This window comes from Muscardinus avellanarius (genome assembly GCF_963383645.1).
Source record: "Muscardinus avellanarius genome assembly, chromosome: 9".
Classification (NCBI taxonomy): domain Eukaryota; kingdom Metazoa; phylum Chordata; class Mammalia; order Rodentia; family Gliridae; genus Muscardinus; species Muscardinus avellanarius.
Genome location: NC_137795.1, coordinates 78,062,021 through 78,079,304, shown reverse-complemented (window position 1 = coordinate 78,079,304; position 17,284 = coordinate 78,062,021). Strand labels below are relative to the sequence as shown.

Here is a 17,284-nt window from a genome sequence, read left to right as displayed (position 1 = left end):
AAGGAAAAGAATCGAGAAGAAAACCTAGTCTTAGTTGGTTCCTGCCTCAAGTGAGACACTCTCTTGCCCAGTAAAAATTTCATCAAGCAAATACTTTAAAGAATGAAGAATCCCTGAAAGAAATTGGAAACACCGGCCAGGAACGTGGCGAGCGACCTTTGTCAGCCACACTGGGCACGTCCTCGTGCAGATGCGCCAGTTTTCCGACCTAGCAGCCATAGGATTGGCTGGCGCTGGCCCGGAAGTGAGGGGGCGCGTACGTGCGCCTGCGCAGAAGTCCGTTGCCTGGCGCTCGCGTCGCTTTTTCCTCGCGTGTCCCTGCGTGCTCCCTCCCCCACTGCGCAGGCGCGTTCCCGCAGAAAGCCGAGCATGGCGGCGGGTCCACCGCGAATCCTGGCTGTGGCGGGTGGAGGCGAGAGTAGCGATAGTGAGGATGACGGCTGGGAGATTGGGTATCTCGACCGGGCATCTCAGGTACTGGAGAAGGTCTTGTGTTGGCTGCACCTAGTGTTGGCTTCCCCTGGCTTTCGAAGGCGAGGCCCAGCCTGGTGAAGCCTCTTACTTCCTCACTTCATGTTACCCTAACTACCCCCCCCCCCGAGTTTCAAAGCATGGACTTTTAGGCAAACCTGCAAGATTTCCTCTTTGTTTCCCAACTGTGGCTTTTAGCGGATGCGCTTCTTAATATCTTCCGCGGAGGTCCTCACTTGGGTTTAGAGTCCTCAGGACTCACTCCCGCAAAAGATAATTTTAAGCTTACAGTGTTTATAAGTTTTGTGTGTTCTCCAAAGGCAAAACAAATCTATGTTCTTAGCCAGTCATTGTTTTCTGATGCAGTGAAAGTGAACGTTTCCTTAACATGAATTTTTAAATTTTCTGCTTTCTTAGAAATTGAAAAGGCCATTACCTGCTGAAGAAAAGAACGAAACATTTAAGAAAGCATTGACCACCGGAGATATTTCCTTAGTGGAGGAGCTCCTAGATTCTGGTAAGAATTTAGGGATTGTGTCAACTGAATATAATATTCTAAATTCACAAGGTTTCCTTACTTTAAAAGGTTTGTGTTGTTTTTCTAATGAAAACACAATGTTAAGATATCATCAAGCCAGGCGTGGTGGCACACGCTTGTAATTCCCGCACTTGGGAGGCGGAGACAGGAGGATCAGGCAGGTTTGAAGCTAGCCGCTCTGGTTTAAGAGACCCTGTTTCCAAATAAAAATAGGTTTGAGAGTGTAGCCCGGAGGTAGAAGGGCTTCCAGGAATCCCAGTACCACAAAAAAAAAAAAAAAAAAAAAAAAAAAAAAAAAAAAAGATATCATCAAGCCAGGCGTAGTGGCCCACGCTTATAATACCTGTATTTGGGAAGCTGAAACAGGAGGATTGCAGTTTGAGAACAGTCTCAGCTACTACTTAGTAAAGGACCTTTGCAACTCAGTGAGACCCTATTTCAAAATAAAGAATAAAAAATACAGCTGGGGGTGTAGCTCAGAGATAGAATGCCCCTTGGTTCCATCCCCAGTACCGCAAAAAAAAAAAAAAAAAAATCAGTTTTTTTAATGTACTGAGTTCTTGCTTCCTATCCCCATATATTCAGAATGCCTCCCTAATTAACTTCCATCAGTTTTTCCACCTTGTTTTAAGAGCCTATTCTGTGTGGGGTATGGCAGTGCTAGCCTGCACTTGGGAGACTGAGATAAAGAGGATTGCAGGTTTGAGGCCAGCCTCAGGAACTTAGAAAGATGCTGTTTCAAAATTATAAATAAAATAGAACAAGAGATACTGCTTAAAAATAAAATAAGGCTGGGGATGTAGTTCAGAGGTAGAATGCCCCTGGATTCAGTCCCCAGTACCAAAAAGAAAGAAGTCTTTTCTGACTAATCCTAACCCACCACTATTATTCCTTTTTAGCATTAATTTGGCTATGGTGTAAGTTTCTCAAGAATTGTTTCTAATCATGTACATTGTACTTACATTTTTTTCCTATTCCATATTTTGTTTTGTTTTAGTGAAAAGAGTCTTGAGCTTAGAATAAATATTTTGAATATGTATTCCAACTTTATTGCCTACTCAGTGGGGTTACTTAGGAAAATCATTTAAACTTTCAGAGCATCAATTTATTTGTGTAATACATCATAATTTTTGTCCTGAGTCCCAGAATGCTTTTCTGCGGATTAAATGGATTTTCTCAAATTACCTTCACATATTAAGATTTTGACTGTAATGATTGAAATATCCAAAAGTGTTATAGGCATTTACTATCTAGTTGTAGATATAAAAATTTTCACACACAAAATAAATGAGTTTGTCTATATGGTAAAATAGTTTTCTTTTGCCAGAGGTAATACCTGGTTTAGTAAAACTAAATCATTTTAGAAATAGGACACTTGATGGTTCTGTAATCTTAAATTACCGGACCTTCCTAAATTTCAATTTTTCTCTCTTTTAAAATGAGGATGTATTGCCAGGCATGGTGGCACACACTTGTAATCCCCGCGCTTGGGAGGCTGAGACAGGAGGATCGCACAGGTTTGAAGCCAGCCTCAGCTACTTAGTGAGACTCTCAGCAACTTAGTGATAACCCTGTTTCCGAATAAAATATAAAATGGGTCTGGGAGTATAGCCCGGAGGTAGAAAGCCTCTGAGTTCCACCCCTAGTACCACCAAAAAAAAAAAAAAAAATGAGGATGTGTTTATATGAAAGGGTTGTTACGGAGGGGGAGAATTAGAAGGAGAGAATATATAAATAAAGGATGTAGAATATACAGGCATTATGTGAACGTTAGCTGTTATTCTTGTAACAAGAAGGATCTGCCTGACTTGGTGGACTGATGGTGAAACTATAAATAAATAAGAGGAAGGAAGCCTGAATACCCAATGAATGATGTATAATATTCATAATTTTGGATGGAGTGGAGTAGGCAGAAATTCAAGTTAGAAAAAAACACTTGCCTGGGGATAGTAGGTTTAGGTACAGTGAAGGTGATGAAGGCTCTTGAAGTATTAGAACTTGATTCTACTGATGGCAAATGTGGGCCTTTCGGTCTCTTGAATAGAGCTTACTGCTAAATTAATATTTAGTCAACCATTTTAAGTGTGATTTTAACTACAGAAAAATTTAAAGCTCATTTTAAAAGCCAATAAAAATATATATACATGTAAGTAGAAAATTACTTTACCTTTGTCCCTCTCACCTCCATTACTGCTGATGTCTCACGTTCACAGCTAACTCCTATTTGGGGGTATTTCCTTCTAGATGTCATCAACTGTGGAGTGTGGGTACATGGGTGAGCCTGTAGTACTGGCGATTGAACCCATGAGCATTCTACCTCTGAGCTATACCCCCAAAACTTTTTATTTTCATTTTTGAAACAGGGTCTCACTAAGTTTATGAGGGCTTTGCTAAATTGTTGAGGCTGGCCTCAAATCTGATCTTCCTGTCTCACCCTCCTAAGTACTAGGATTACAGACACACCCGATTTATTAAACCTTTACAATTTTTTATTATTTTGCTTTTCAGAATCACTTGTTTTTGAAATATATTTCTGCACAAACTAAAAATGTTCACTTAAAATGAAAATACCCTTTGAGTTGGCCATTTTTTTAACAGTGTGAATATGTTTCTAGTTTTTGTTATTCTGTTATTTCTTAACATATTAGTTCTCTTTAAATCATGAGATATTTCATATATTCAAGAAAGGTATAGAAACTTCTCCCCCACACCAAGATGACCTTATTTTATAGTTGGTGATATATATATATATATATATATATATATATATATACACCTATATATACCTTTATGATGTATTTATATATCTGTACAATATAGTTCTGTTTTTAATATTTTTGAGGTGTATATTTTATTAATCCTTTTGAAAGACCTTTTAAAAGTACTATACCTGCAACATAATAGGTATTTAATAATTTCAGTATTAGAGGTGATTGTTATTAAGAATTTTTATACTAAAATACCTCTTTTTCTTTCTTAATGTCTTTACCTTTCTACTTTAACATAACAATTAGTACTATCAATAAGAAAAGAATAATAAAAACAGTGATCTTTCCTTTTAACCCATTCATATGCTTTTAGTTGTACCAGTTTATAGAGGAAAATTAAAGAAGACAAATTGGAAAATCAGTATATGTATGTATTAAAATGGCTTATCATCATATCATGGGCCTTATTCTAACTAAAATAAGGCAGTTGGGAATTGGACATCTGTAGTCTTTCAGTGATTTAGTATTTCATATCAGGTCTGATGGTGCACACCTGTAATCCCAGTACATGATATTGCCCAGGGATACTATTCTAATTTAAAAGACATAATACCTCTCTGAAACCTTCCCCAATTCTCTCCTAGATGAAAAGATAGCATGTAAAAATTTATTAAACTATAAATATTTTATATATTATATGACTAAAACATTGGTCAGATTGAATCCCATTAAACATAGTGCCTATAGTGAAAGTAAAGTTAGCAAATTTTATTAAAGTTTCAGTGTAACTTTTTCTGTTTGTCTGAATTCATTATTACTAATACTATTCTAAAATAAAAATATGGTATATATCTCTTTGCATATATGCTTTACCCATATTAAATGACAGTAAAGTTTTGTCCTTGTCTTTAGTGGTGGGGCTTTAAGAGCTTATTTTTTTATTGGCAGGTATTAATGTAGATTCCAGTTTTCGTTATGGATGGACTCCTCTTATGTATGCTGCTAGTGTTGCCAATGTAGAGCTGGTCCGGGTCCTTTTGAACAGAGGTGCTAATGCAAGCTTTGATAAGGGTAAGATTTATGTGGAAACTTAACGGATTCTGTTAACTGTGATTTTTGATGCCCACTTAGGCAAGGTGAAAAAATTAAAATAATTTGACAAAAATAAAACTTTGTTAGTTTTATTATATAATTAATATGAAAAATCAAAGTAGATACTTGGCACGTTTTGAAAAATTGTCTTTCTAATAAGATAGATTCTAAATATCTTTATAATAGATTATTATATACTTTTAACTTCTGTGCTAGAGAGTTTGGCTATTTTTAGAGGAAAAATTCATTGAAACGGACCTCAAAAGGCTGATAATTTTGTGGGAAATTACTTGAAAATGAGTCTTAGAGTTCTAAACTCAATTGTCAATTATATCACTTAAAGTTATTTTAAACATAATTTATTAAATCTATTTGTTTCTGTTTTTGTTATTAAATTATTTCCACTCAGTTGTACTTTGACTGCTTTTAAAGAACATGTATGAAAATCCAGTTTAATTATTACATTGAATTACTGATTGCTTAATTTTAACTGGTTTTTGTGTATATGTGTGATACTAGAGAATGAATCCAGAAGGACTTTGCCACTGAGCTATATTCCCACCCTTTTTAAGGTTTATAGTGAGATAGGTCTGGCTGAGCTGCTGAGGCTGGCCTGGAACTTTGGATACTTCTGCCCCAGCCTCCTGCGTCATATCACCATGCTTCAATAAACATGTCCCTAATACGCAGTTTAATTTCACTTTATAATTCAGGTATAGGTTTTATCTTAGAATTCGTTTTCACATTAAATTTTTATACCTACATTAAATATTTGTAAAAAAAAAACCTTTTTTTTTATAAACAAAAATTTTATTTATTTTTGTATTTTAATAAAGGTGTGAAAGGCCAGGCATGGTGGTACACACCTAATAATCCCAGTAGTTAAGAGGCTAAAACAGGAGGATCATAGGCTCAAGGATAGCCTTAGCAAGTAGTGAGACTCTCAGTGACCTAGTGAGACTCTGTTTCAAAAACAAAAAAAAAAATTAAAAATTAAAAGGGCTAAAACATGTAGCTCAGATGGAGGTACAATGCCCCTGGGTTAAATCCGTAGTAAAATAAATAAACAAAAAACAAATGTTTTAGGATAGGATGGAGAAGGCATTTCTCAGTAGGAAAAAATGAAGTTTTCAGGCAAAATTTTATGTAAATTGCTGTATTTCAGGTCATGGATCAAACAGGTATAAAGAATTTTAGAAACTACAAATTATATAACTGGATTTTTGCAAGACAATTTTCAAGAATTTATCCTTTCCCTTATAAACTGCATTTTTTATTAGGATGAAATTCTGCTCACTTAAATTTGTTTTTTGTTTGTTTGGGATTTTTTTGTTTGTTGGTTGGTTGGTTGGTACTGGGGTTCCTGGAAACCCTTCTAGCTCCAGGCTACACTCCCAGACCTATTTTATATTTTAATTTGGAAATAGGGTCCCTTAAGCCAACGCAGCTGTCTTTGAACCTGCACGATCCTCCTGTCTCCGCCTCCCAAGTACAGGGATTACAAACGTGCGCCACCACGCCTGGCTAAATTTTTTTTTTATACTTTTATTAGTGCATTGCAGTTATAAATCATAGGTTCGGTGTGATATAAATGTACATGGAGGCAAATAATGCCAAAGCATTATTTGAATTTTTTCCTTCCACAGTCCTCCTTTTTTCTCTTCCAACCTCCCTTCCACAAAAACCTTCCACTTAGTCTACTGGTCTCATCGCACATTTATCCCAAGACCCTTATGTTTCCTTCCACGTACAAAAGAAAATGTACAAATTTTGTAGTACTGGGAATGGAACCCAGGGACATTCTACCTTCAAGCTACAACCCCAATCCCAGTCCTATTTTTTATTCTTTATTTTGAAACAGGGTCTCACTGAGTTGCAAAGGGCCTCACTAAGTAGCTGGGGCTGGCTGCGAACCTCCATCCTCCTGTCTCAGCTGATAGGCAGAAGAATACCTATGGTTGTAAAAACACTCTGTATTTTTTTTAACAAATGTACACATAAATTTTTTCATATGTTCACAATAGCTCCATCAAGGCTTTACCAACAGGTGAAGAGGTTAGGTGATAATTTTACATCTATAAAATAGGTCTAATAAGATATTAAGACATCACTGAAGTCACAGTTTATCAGTGGCAGAACTAGGAATAAAATCTTGATTCTTTATAATTATTGGACTGCTAATGTAAACCATAACTATGGTGACCTGTGTTGAATTCCTGAGTTCTTAATTGAAAAGTGTTTTGCTGTTTGTTTTAATCTACCCTAAAATCCATTGATACCATGGGAGCCAAGGGAAAAAGATTTTAGAAAACAGGATGAATTTAGAAATATTGAATAGAGAAGGACTGAAAAGGTTGTGGTTATGGCAGTTTTACTAAGGAGGTTATAAACCGCCTTCCAGAGATTGTCAAATTGGTGAGAGGTCAAGAAGTGAAAGTAGGTAATGTAACTCATGGTTTTCAGTCACGAGTTCAGTAAGGCAAATTTTAATCAATCAAAAACTCTTTATAGAGCCAGGTGTGTTGGCATATGTTTATAATCCCAGCATTTGGGAGACTGAGACAGGAGGATCACGGTTCACAGACAGCCTCAGCTACTACTTAGTGAGGCCTTTTGCAACTCAGTGAGACCCTGTTTCAAAATAAAGAATAAAAAATAGGGCTGGAGGAGGTGTAGCTCAGAGGTAGAATGCTCCTGGGTTCCATCCCCAGTACTGAAAAAAAAACAACTGTTTATATCCTGGCAGTGTGGCTACAGAGAGTCCATGCGCTTAACTACTTTCTATTCTCTTGAAGAAATGAGAATAGAAAGAAATTAAGAAATGAATTTTACATATACTTTGAAGATGAAAGGAATTCATCCCTGGTCTCATATTTTGGTGAGTTATCTGCTAAGAGTGAGATTTAGAAAGAGGTTGTAGAGTTCTAGAGTACAATAAATAATTAGATGTTTAAAATGGAAATAAGTCTATTAGATATACTGCTTAATATATTAGGATTTTTCCTTGATTTTTAATTCACTATAGATAAACAAACTATTTTGATAAATGCATGTTCTGCTCATGGCTCAGAGGAACAGATCTTGAAGTGTATAGAGCTACTACTTTCAAGAAATGCAGATCCAAATGTTGCTTGTAGGTAAGAGATTTACTATCTGTTCTAAAATGTTGAAGGTACTTTCTTTGATTATCATCCTATTAAACATTTTATAACGTAAGTTTTGAAAAAATCATAAATATCATCTGTTTACTTAGCCAAATAGTTGAGGAATGAAATTAGGTCATAAAACTATGACTTCAGTTGTTCAAGACTCTATCAAGGATATCAAGGATATATCTTGAAGGTAATTTTTAGAGGAATGTTATAAGAATTTGGGGTGAGAAGAGTACAGTACCTATCAACTCCTATGAAACTTAAAAGACTATGATGATTGAGCTACCCGAGTAAAGCCTTTTCACTTTTGCACAAATACTAAGCAAAATATATTGAGGTGTTTCTATATTCCTAAGTCTTCACTACTTAGTTAAGAAATAACATGTAATAATGTGTAAATATGAAGAAAAGAATCAATGTATCTTGTATCTATTGAAATTTCACTAATAATAAAAATGAATCAGAGTGCTTAAATTTTCTATCATATTGACTGACTTCTTACTTGGCTCAATCTTCTACTCCATCTTTCTGTTAGTCTCTAGGAATTAGTCCATATAGCAGAAATGACTAGCATGAATAGAATCATAATTTATAAATCATTAGCTCACATAATAATATCTTAGTTCTTTATTTTGTGCAGTACCAAGGATTAAAGCCAGGGCCTGATGCATGCTAGGAATAGTACTCTGCCACTGAGTTACCTCCCAAGCCCTCAAGTAATAATGATCTAATGCTTGATAACAGCAATAATTATGTTTGATTTAAGAAGTCTTTCTAATTTAGCTTTTATGATATATAGACAAACATGGACAACAGTCTTAGAAGGTACTCTATGAGATCAAAAGATTTTTATCTAATTGGAGGGTTCTCAATCAAGGTCATGGCTGCTGTCCAGGGGAATTTGGCAATTTCAGGAGACATTTTTGATTATCATATCTGAAAGATGTTACTAATTTAGTGGGTAGGGCCAGGATACTGCTGTATTTCCTGCAATGCAAAGGATAGCCCCTCCAAAGAATTACCAATCCCATAATGTCAATAGGGTCAAAGTTGAGAGACACTGGCCTACTCTGAAAAAGGCCAGATGTGAATAATAAATGTTTAAACAGAGATGTAAAAGAAATTATAAGATAATGCAAATTTTTCACACATCAATTCACACAGACTTATTTATGGTGTAATCTCTAGTGAGTTGTAATTTTAGAGTCTAGGTGCACCTTGAAATTGGGACATGTACATCAGGACATCTAGCTGGAGTAATCTTCCGTGGGTGCAGCAATCTTTTCATTTGTGCCTTTAAAAGTATAAGTGAAAAGACTTGCCTTTATAATTTCAATGGCAAATTGTTGATTTGATGTTCAACTTCTTAAAACTACTTCTACAGGTTGTTATATACAGTGAAGTCTTTACTCTCTTACAAACACACTAAAGGAAAAGTTAAGCCAGTCAGCATCATAGATTATCGACTGTTCTGCCTCCTCAAGAACTAGATGGCATCTTTTAGATACATAGGATATATGTGGCAAAATAGATTTCATCTAACTTAAAATGGCACAAAGTTAGTATTTCAATCTAAAAACTATAAGGCAACCACACTGTAAGGCAGTTTAAAACTGAAAACCCTAGCCAGGCGCGGTGGCACACGCTTGTAATCCCCGCACTTGGGAGGCGGAGACAGGAGGATCATGCAGGTCCAAAGCCAGCCACACTGGCTTAAGAGACCCTGTTTCCAAATAAAAATATAAAATAGGTCTGGGAGAGTAGCCCAGAGGTAGAAGGGCTTCCAAGAACCCCAGTACCACCACAAAAAAAAAAAAAAAATGAAAACCCTACAAAAGCTGATGCATTTAAAAGCACAAGATTTAGAGTGGTATGTACTCAAATAAGTAGACCATTTTATAGAATGACTAAAGAAAAGAAAGCAATCTATATTTAATTGTCAAATATGAAAAATAACCTGGAAAACAAACTCTTCAATTCCTTTTTTAATATTCAGAGCATAAAAGTTACTGTGTACAGTTATTGGATGTGTTCTCTTGGTAGACATGAGAAGATAAGTCATGCCAAATAGTAATGTTCAGGCGATAGATTTTATAAGAATAGCATTAGTGAACATATGGTGAGTAGGGATAACAAGCATCAGTGTAAAAGGAAAAAAATTTCAGGACACAAGACTACAGTGAGATTTGGATGGGAATTTTATAGGTAAATCATTAACAGTGACAAAAATCAAAAACTATTAGAAGATTTGGGAGTTTTAGTTTCATGTAAACTGTGCCAAAAATACATCAGGAAACCTCTATTCAGATGTCAGGGAGAAAAAAAATCTTTACATGAATTTACTTTCAATTTGTTGACAGTCTCTTTTGTTGAGCAATTCTTTTGCTGAGAAAAATTACCTCTCAAGAAAAAGCACAGGGAAAGAGTTGGCCATAGAGCTTATAAATAACTAGTTTTTTATAAAAGCTCAGTGATCACAGTAGTTTCAAAGGACATTGAACTCAAACTTTTTTTTAACTAAAAGGAGATCCATAGTTTTGAAGTGATAGTAATAAAAAGGCTATGTAGTTTTTTTAATCAAATTTCAGTACGTAGAATTGAAAGCTTATTAAGGCTCTAAGCTGAGGTGGCACAAGTGCCCACAGCACAGTGCACATGTGTCTCTTTCCCTGAGTGCCTAAGCAGCAATAGTGCCCAGCATCGCCCGCTCACGTGGCACTCTATGCTCTACTGAATTGTTTAGTGGAAAATCATGGGCGGTACTTGCTGTGGCTGCTGCTTTTGCTTCAGCAAGCCATTGTGTATGTGTTCTAAACATTGGTATTACTAAGTATTCCTATTTTTTTTCAGTTTTCCTTCTACTTCTTTAACCATTCTAGTTCATTTATATATACTTCCTTTACTCTCTCCCTTCCTTGTTCCTTTCTCCCTCTCTCCTCCTAGTTTTATTTATTTTTATTTTAGCTTAGAGCCCTTATGTGGATTTTCTTCATTGGTTCATGGAATGCAAATCTGGTTGGTTATAATAAATGGTAGAAATGTTTTGTGTAGTAGGAATTAAGATGTTCTGCCGCCTTTATCCTTTGAAAGTATTTTAGCGCTCTGGTTGCTCTGTATAACTCTAGCCACCAAAAAAAAAAAAAAAAAAAAGGCAGGAAAATCAGTCCATCTATACTGAACATTTTTAGCAGCAGAGGAACTAGAATATTCCTTTTGGGGTTTTCTTTTTATCACAGATCTGTGCTCTAACTTTTTCTCAGAATATACAATGTTTTTGGTTTATTTGTTGCCCTGAACTCTGAAAATGTACTGATCACTCATTCAGTTTATAGAGGATAAAGCTCTTCACCAGTTCTCCCATAGAAACCTAGTAAAAGGCTTAAGCCTTTTTGCAGTTGTCTTTTTTTGTCATTAAATAAATGAGTTTTATCACTTGATGATGAACATTTAATAATATTAGATTAAAAGAGCAGTTCACATCAGTGTTTCTGTTGCTCCCAAATTCTGTGAGTAAATGTTCGAATCTGTTGCTACCAGTTGAATTCCTGAGTGTCAGTGCTTTTTTTAAAATTTGAGTGTGTGGTACTAGGGATTGAACTCGGGGGCATTCTACCTCTGTACACTCCTTTTTTTAAAAAATTTTTATTTTGAAACAGGGTCTCACTAAGTTGATGAGAGTCTCACTACTTACTGAGGCTGTCTTCAAACTTGCAATCCTCTGACTCAGCCTTTCATGTACTGGGATTACAAGCATGTGCCAGCATACCCAGCTATGTCAATGCTTTCTAAAAGTTACTTAGCTTAGAATATTTATTCCATTTAGTCTTAAAAATGGCTAATGAAAAAAAATCTTATGGTAGTATCATTATAATATCTTTGCCTGGCATAAAGACAAGGTGAGCATCTTCTAAATTTTGGATTTGACGCCTTGATTCTTGAATAGTCTCATATATTATCCTTTTAAATATTACCCTGTTCTTTACATTCCTCAGAGTCTGAGTCTAGAACATCCACTAGGCCTTCTCAATATATCTTCAATATCTTCTATTTTCCATCTTGCCTCACTGTGCCACATTCTAGCTAAAAGTTTGTTGTTTTTTGGGTTTTTTTGGTATTGAAGATTACCATTACAGAAGTTGAGACCAGCATCTTTGCCTCTCATGCTCTTGAGCTGGCCCTTGCTCTCCCTTGAATGTGTATCCTCACTTTTCCTTAATAAACCTCTGCCTTTATCTCTTTCAAAAAAAGAAACCAACATCTTGTACATGTCTAAGTTGTATAATTCTTTGTTACAGCTCTGTAATTCTTTTGGGTGTAGACTTCTTTTTCAGGTTTTTAAAAATAGTTTTAGAAATAGCATTCATTTAGTATTTTATAGTAAGCTTTCCATATTAATACATAGAAATCTAGCTTGTTCTTTTCCTATTTTTTAACTTTTTTTTAATTAAACTTTCCTTCAGCCGGTGCTGGCACACATTTGTAATCCCAGCATTCGGGAGGCCAAGACCAGAGGATCACGGTTCATGGACAGCCTCAGCTACTTAGGCCCTCTGCAACTCAGTGAGACCTGGTTTGAAAATAAAAAGAATAAAAAATAGGGCAGGGGGTATAGCTCGGAGGTCAAATGCCTCTGGGTTCCAACCCCAGACCCCCACCAAAAAAAAGAAAAAAAAATTTCCTCCAGCAGCACTAATGTTAAAAAAATAACTGACAAGAAAGTAATTTATTTGTAAGTTTAACTCTCTAACACACAAATCACATTTTATGTATCTCTTAGATCTTTCCACTAACTATACCTAACACAATATACTATGTTTATCTAATGTGGTACTTTATACCGTTTTATGTATTTGGCTTTAGAATTTGCTTTCTGAGCCAGGTGTGGCAGCGCAAGCTTGTAATCCCAGCATTTGGGAGGCTGAGACAGGAGGATCGCTGTTCATGGACAGCCTCAGCTACTTAGTGATGCCCTTTACCACTCAGTAAGACCCTGTTTCAAAATAAAGATTAAAACATAGGGCTGGGGGTGCAGCTCGGAGGTAGAATGCCCCTGGGTTTTATGCCCAGTACTGTAAAAAAAAAAAAAATGAAAAGAATTTGCCTTTTGAAGGTTAGGTTTTTAATTTTGTTTTTAAATGAAACTTTTGTTGAAAGTTTGCTGTGTACTAGGCTCTGTCAATTACTTTTAAATATATTATCTAAATAATCCTTGCAACTCAGTGGTAGATGGTATTTTTTCAAAACAGAAAACTGGTTCTCAGGTATATAATTGCGTTTGAATGTAGCAGAGGTTTGATAGGGATATTTACAATAATTTAATCCAAACAGGATCCACCAATAGAATGTATGTGTATTTCCCTTATTTCCTACCTATATTTAGAACTTTTCAACAGAAACCAATTTAAACAGCATGGCTTTTCTAGTTCTTGTAAAATATGTGTTTGTGTTAAACTGCCTTATATCTGAATGGTTTTTGTTTGTTTGTGTATCTCATCTTTTCCCCTAAATTATAGTAGGTAGTTGAATATTTTGACTTAAGTTCACACACTGGAAAAGGAAGTATTAAGCATAAAAATGTTTCCACTTTAGTTTGGGTTAATTATATTTAGGCCTAAAAATTATATGTAGGTGGTCTTTGATCAAATTAAAATTGAAACTTGGCTTTTGTGCTATGGTATGGACTTAACCATTTCTTTTTCTTTTCATACTGATAGTATAATAAAAATGACACAAGTTAGTAAAATGTAGAAAGTCTGTATTAGATTATTTGAATACATTACAAAATTTGAAACACTTCAATTTGAAACACTTGAATTTAGCCTTAAATATGGAAGTAACATTTTTGTAATTAAAATAATAAGCTTTGAAAAATTATATATAATTTACACTTCTGTTTTTAGAATTTATAAGTTACCTCTACTATGCTGTAGACTTTTCTTATATTGAAAGAAAAGAGTTTACAAAGGAGTTTCTTATATTCAGATTGTTCAGTTATTATCGTCCCCTAAGACTCCGACCCGCAGGGGCTTAGAGAACGACACAGACACCTTTTCAGCTGAAATATGAATTCTTCTTTAATGGATCCTTAACATGCCTCTTAATATGTCTCTTCTTCCTTCTCTCTAATATGTCTGACAATGCGTACAACAAGCACAATTTATATAAGCATCATAATCCCTCCTTCTATTTCCTACCAACCCAAGCTTTCACAGTTAGGGCATGCACATTTCTGACTTTCTAATAGGCAGGCTGGTGGTAGGCGTCACTGATCATTCTGCAGGCACGTAGCATGGCACACTGCGCATGCTCAAGGAGACGTCCATCTTGTGAGTCTCATGACTTGGCTGCAAGCCTAGGCGCCATCTTGAATCCACGCTGGCAACAAGCCTGGGTGCCATCTCGGTCCAGCTGAGTGGGCCCCGACAAGTTATGAAATAAGGGTTTTGTAAAATGATGTGACATTTTAATTTCAATAGATGCTTTATTACCACCGATAAGAAGAGCACATATTAACTAATGCTCAAAGTTTTGACGTAATAATTTTGTGGTTGTTATCTTGCTGAATATGTAATAAACAGAAGATTCCCTGGGAAAATTTTTGCTTTCTTTCTCAGAGTATAAATTTAGTTGTAAATGTCACTGGAGCAGCTTAGTAGATTGAGTATTTTAATTTTATGACCAACGTGTATTGATAACTTATAGAGTTAAAAAAGCTAGGAAGAAAAAAAGTCACAAATAAATAACAACTTCCAATGTTTCCTAAACAAGCAATTTTTTAAAAATGTTTTTGAAATATTTTTTGAATTTTGCTCATTTTCAGAAGAAAGCTATGTCACATATTTACTTAAAATTAGAAAATAAACTAGTATTATAAGCCAGTATTCTCAGTATACCAAGCAATTCTACTTTCAGAAGTCTTTTGCATAATTAATATAAAACAAGAATATCATTATTGTTATATTGCAATACATTGCAAACATTTAAGGGCCTACTCTAGATAGGCACTGTTGTTTTTGTTCTTGTTGTGTTTTTTTTTTTTTTTTTTGTGTGTGTGTGTGTGTGTGTGTGTGTGTGTGTGTGTGTGTTTTGGTGGTACTGGGGTTCCTGGAAACCCTTCTACTTCTGGGCTACACTCCCAGACCTATTTTTATATTTTTATTTGGAAACAAGGTCCCTTAAGCCAGCGCAGCTGACTTCGAACCTGCACAATCCTCCTGTCTCCACCTCCCAAGTGCGGGGATTACATGCGTGCACCACCACACCCAGCTAGATAGGCACTGTTGTAAACACAAAACACATTTATGATGTGAGTAATAGTTTTAACTCTATTATAAAAATTAAACTGAAAAGATGAATAACTCATCCTAATTAAAGAGCTAATAAATGAGAAAGTTGGTATTCAAACTTTGGCATTCTGATTCATGAGACATTGTTCTTACTACTCTTGCCACCTTACAAAAGGAATGTAAATATTATGCACAACAAATTACAGTGCATTAAGAATAATGCACTTCTACTTCTGGGCTACACTCCCAGACCTATTTTTATATTTTTATTTGGAAACAAGGTCCCTTAAGCCAGCGCAGCTGACTTCGAACCTGCACAATCCTCCTGTCTCCACCTCCCAAGTGCGGGGATTACATGCGTGCACCACCACACCCAGCTAGATAGGCACTGTTGTAAACACAAAACACATTTATGATGTGAGTAATAGTTTTAACTCTATTATAAAAATTAAACTGAAAAGATGAATAACTCATCCTAATTAAAGAGCTAATAAATGAGAAAGTTGGTATTCAAACTTTGGCATTCTGATTCATGAGACATTGTTCTTACTACTCTTGCCACCTTACAAAAGGAATGTAAATATTATGCACAACAAATTACAGTGCATTAAGAATAATGAGTACTGCTTAGATATTTAACATAGGTAGGTTGACAAGAAAAGATCCCAAACACATTTTAAAGTGAAAAGAGTTCTGTGTGTTTGTATTTGTATGTAATTAAAATAAAAGATTGGAGACATTGACCAAACTATTAGAGCAGCTATATCTGAGATGTGATATCATGGAGTCTTCCTTAAATAAAGTGATTCCTTGAATTTTCCATCTTAGAGATAGCAAAAGACTTCTGGAGGTATATTTGTTCAAAGAGTTTGTACATTTTAAATTCTGAAAATTATATCAAGTCTTCCAAAAATGATTTTCCAGTTTATATTATAAACCATAGGAGAGAACATTATTTTTGTGTGTGTGACTATACTATTATGCTTTGTGGTTTTATTGATCTGATGGATAAAAGGGGTCCTGTTTTCTTGCAGTACTGGGGATCAAACTCAGGGTCTATGAAAACTAGGCAAGCACTCTAGCCTAGTCTGAGCATTTTGTAGTATTGTCATTTTCTGATTTTTAGTTAGTTTTGAACATCTTTTCTTATTATTACCTTGTTATATGTTTTATAAATTGCCTGTCCATACCCTATACTCATTTTATATATATGCAGTGACAAATATCTTATTGTACCTTTGAATATAAAGCATACCATTAACATTGCTACTCATACACCTAGAAATCAGTCTGGTTCTTTAGAAAGCACAAAAATCCAGAGGTGAGAAAACTAGTTGTTGAAAAGCTCTTTTGATACCACTTCTCCAGATCACATGCCCAAAACCCAAGACCAAAAAGAAGAAAAACTGTCAAAGTCTTACTTTGTTTTCATCATACATGCTATAAATTTATAGTATTTGAGCTCAGTTATACTTCAGATAGACTACCTTTTCATGAATTTCAGTAATTATAAAGCTCTTGTATGTTCATTAGGCTATTATACAACTGCTTTCTCTAATTACTTCATTTGACAATTTGATTTTTGTCTTTTGTTATACTTTAAATTCTAAATTTAAAGTGAAAACTCAAGTTGTTTTCATTTAAGAATGTGAATTTTCCCCCCCTTACAACTGTCAGAAGAAAATTTTCCATACCCTACATAATGATTAAAGTCATCCCAGGTTACTGAAAGAATCTCTTTTAAGAGAGGAATTTTTTTTATTCTAGTAATATTAATTTCCTAAAGTAGTAATGGTCAAAGGCAGAGAACTAGTATATAGGTTTATAATTTATTACTTACAAATTACCTAACTTTAGTACATTGATTCTCAATAGTATAGTGATAACCAGAAGTTTCTGTAAAAATAGCAAAAGAAAAAAATACTTATTGCTGGAATGAAGATATTTTTCTTTGTTTTGTTACTTTTACGTTGCATTCCTATATTATTGTGTTGCTAAAGTATATTATGATGATAAAAGTTAACTTTTCACTGATTA

At 35.0% G+C, this 17,284-nt stretch overlaps 1 protein-coding gene across 2 annotated transcripts in view; it reads left to right on the top strand.

The window, feature by feature from the left end:
• Positions 1-369: 369 nt before the first annotated feature.
• ASZ1 (ankyrin repeat, SAM and basic leucine zipper domain containing 1) overlaps positions 370-17,284 on the top strand; it is a gene marked incomplete at both ends in the record, with an annotated part of 62,885 nt that continues 45,970 nt past the window's right edge. For both annotated transcript variants that reach the window (XM_080701334.1, XM_080701333.1), the window contains 4 exons: positions 370-474; positions 889-988; positions 4,666-4,788; positions 7,835-7,946. In XM_080701334.1, the coding sequence (XP_080557460.1) occupies positions 370-474; positions 889-988; positions 4,666-4,788; positions 7,835-7,946 (440 nt within the window). The remainder of the gene's footprint in view (positions 475-888; positions 989-4,665; positions 4,789-7,834; positions 7,947-17,284) is intronic.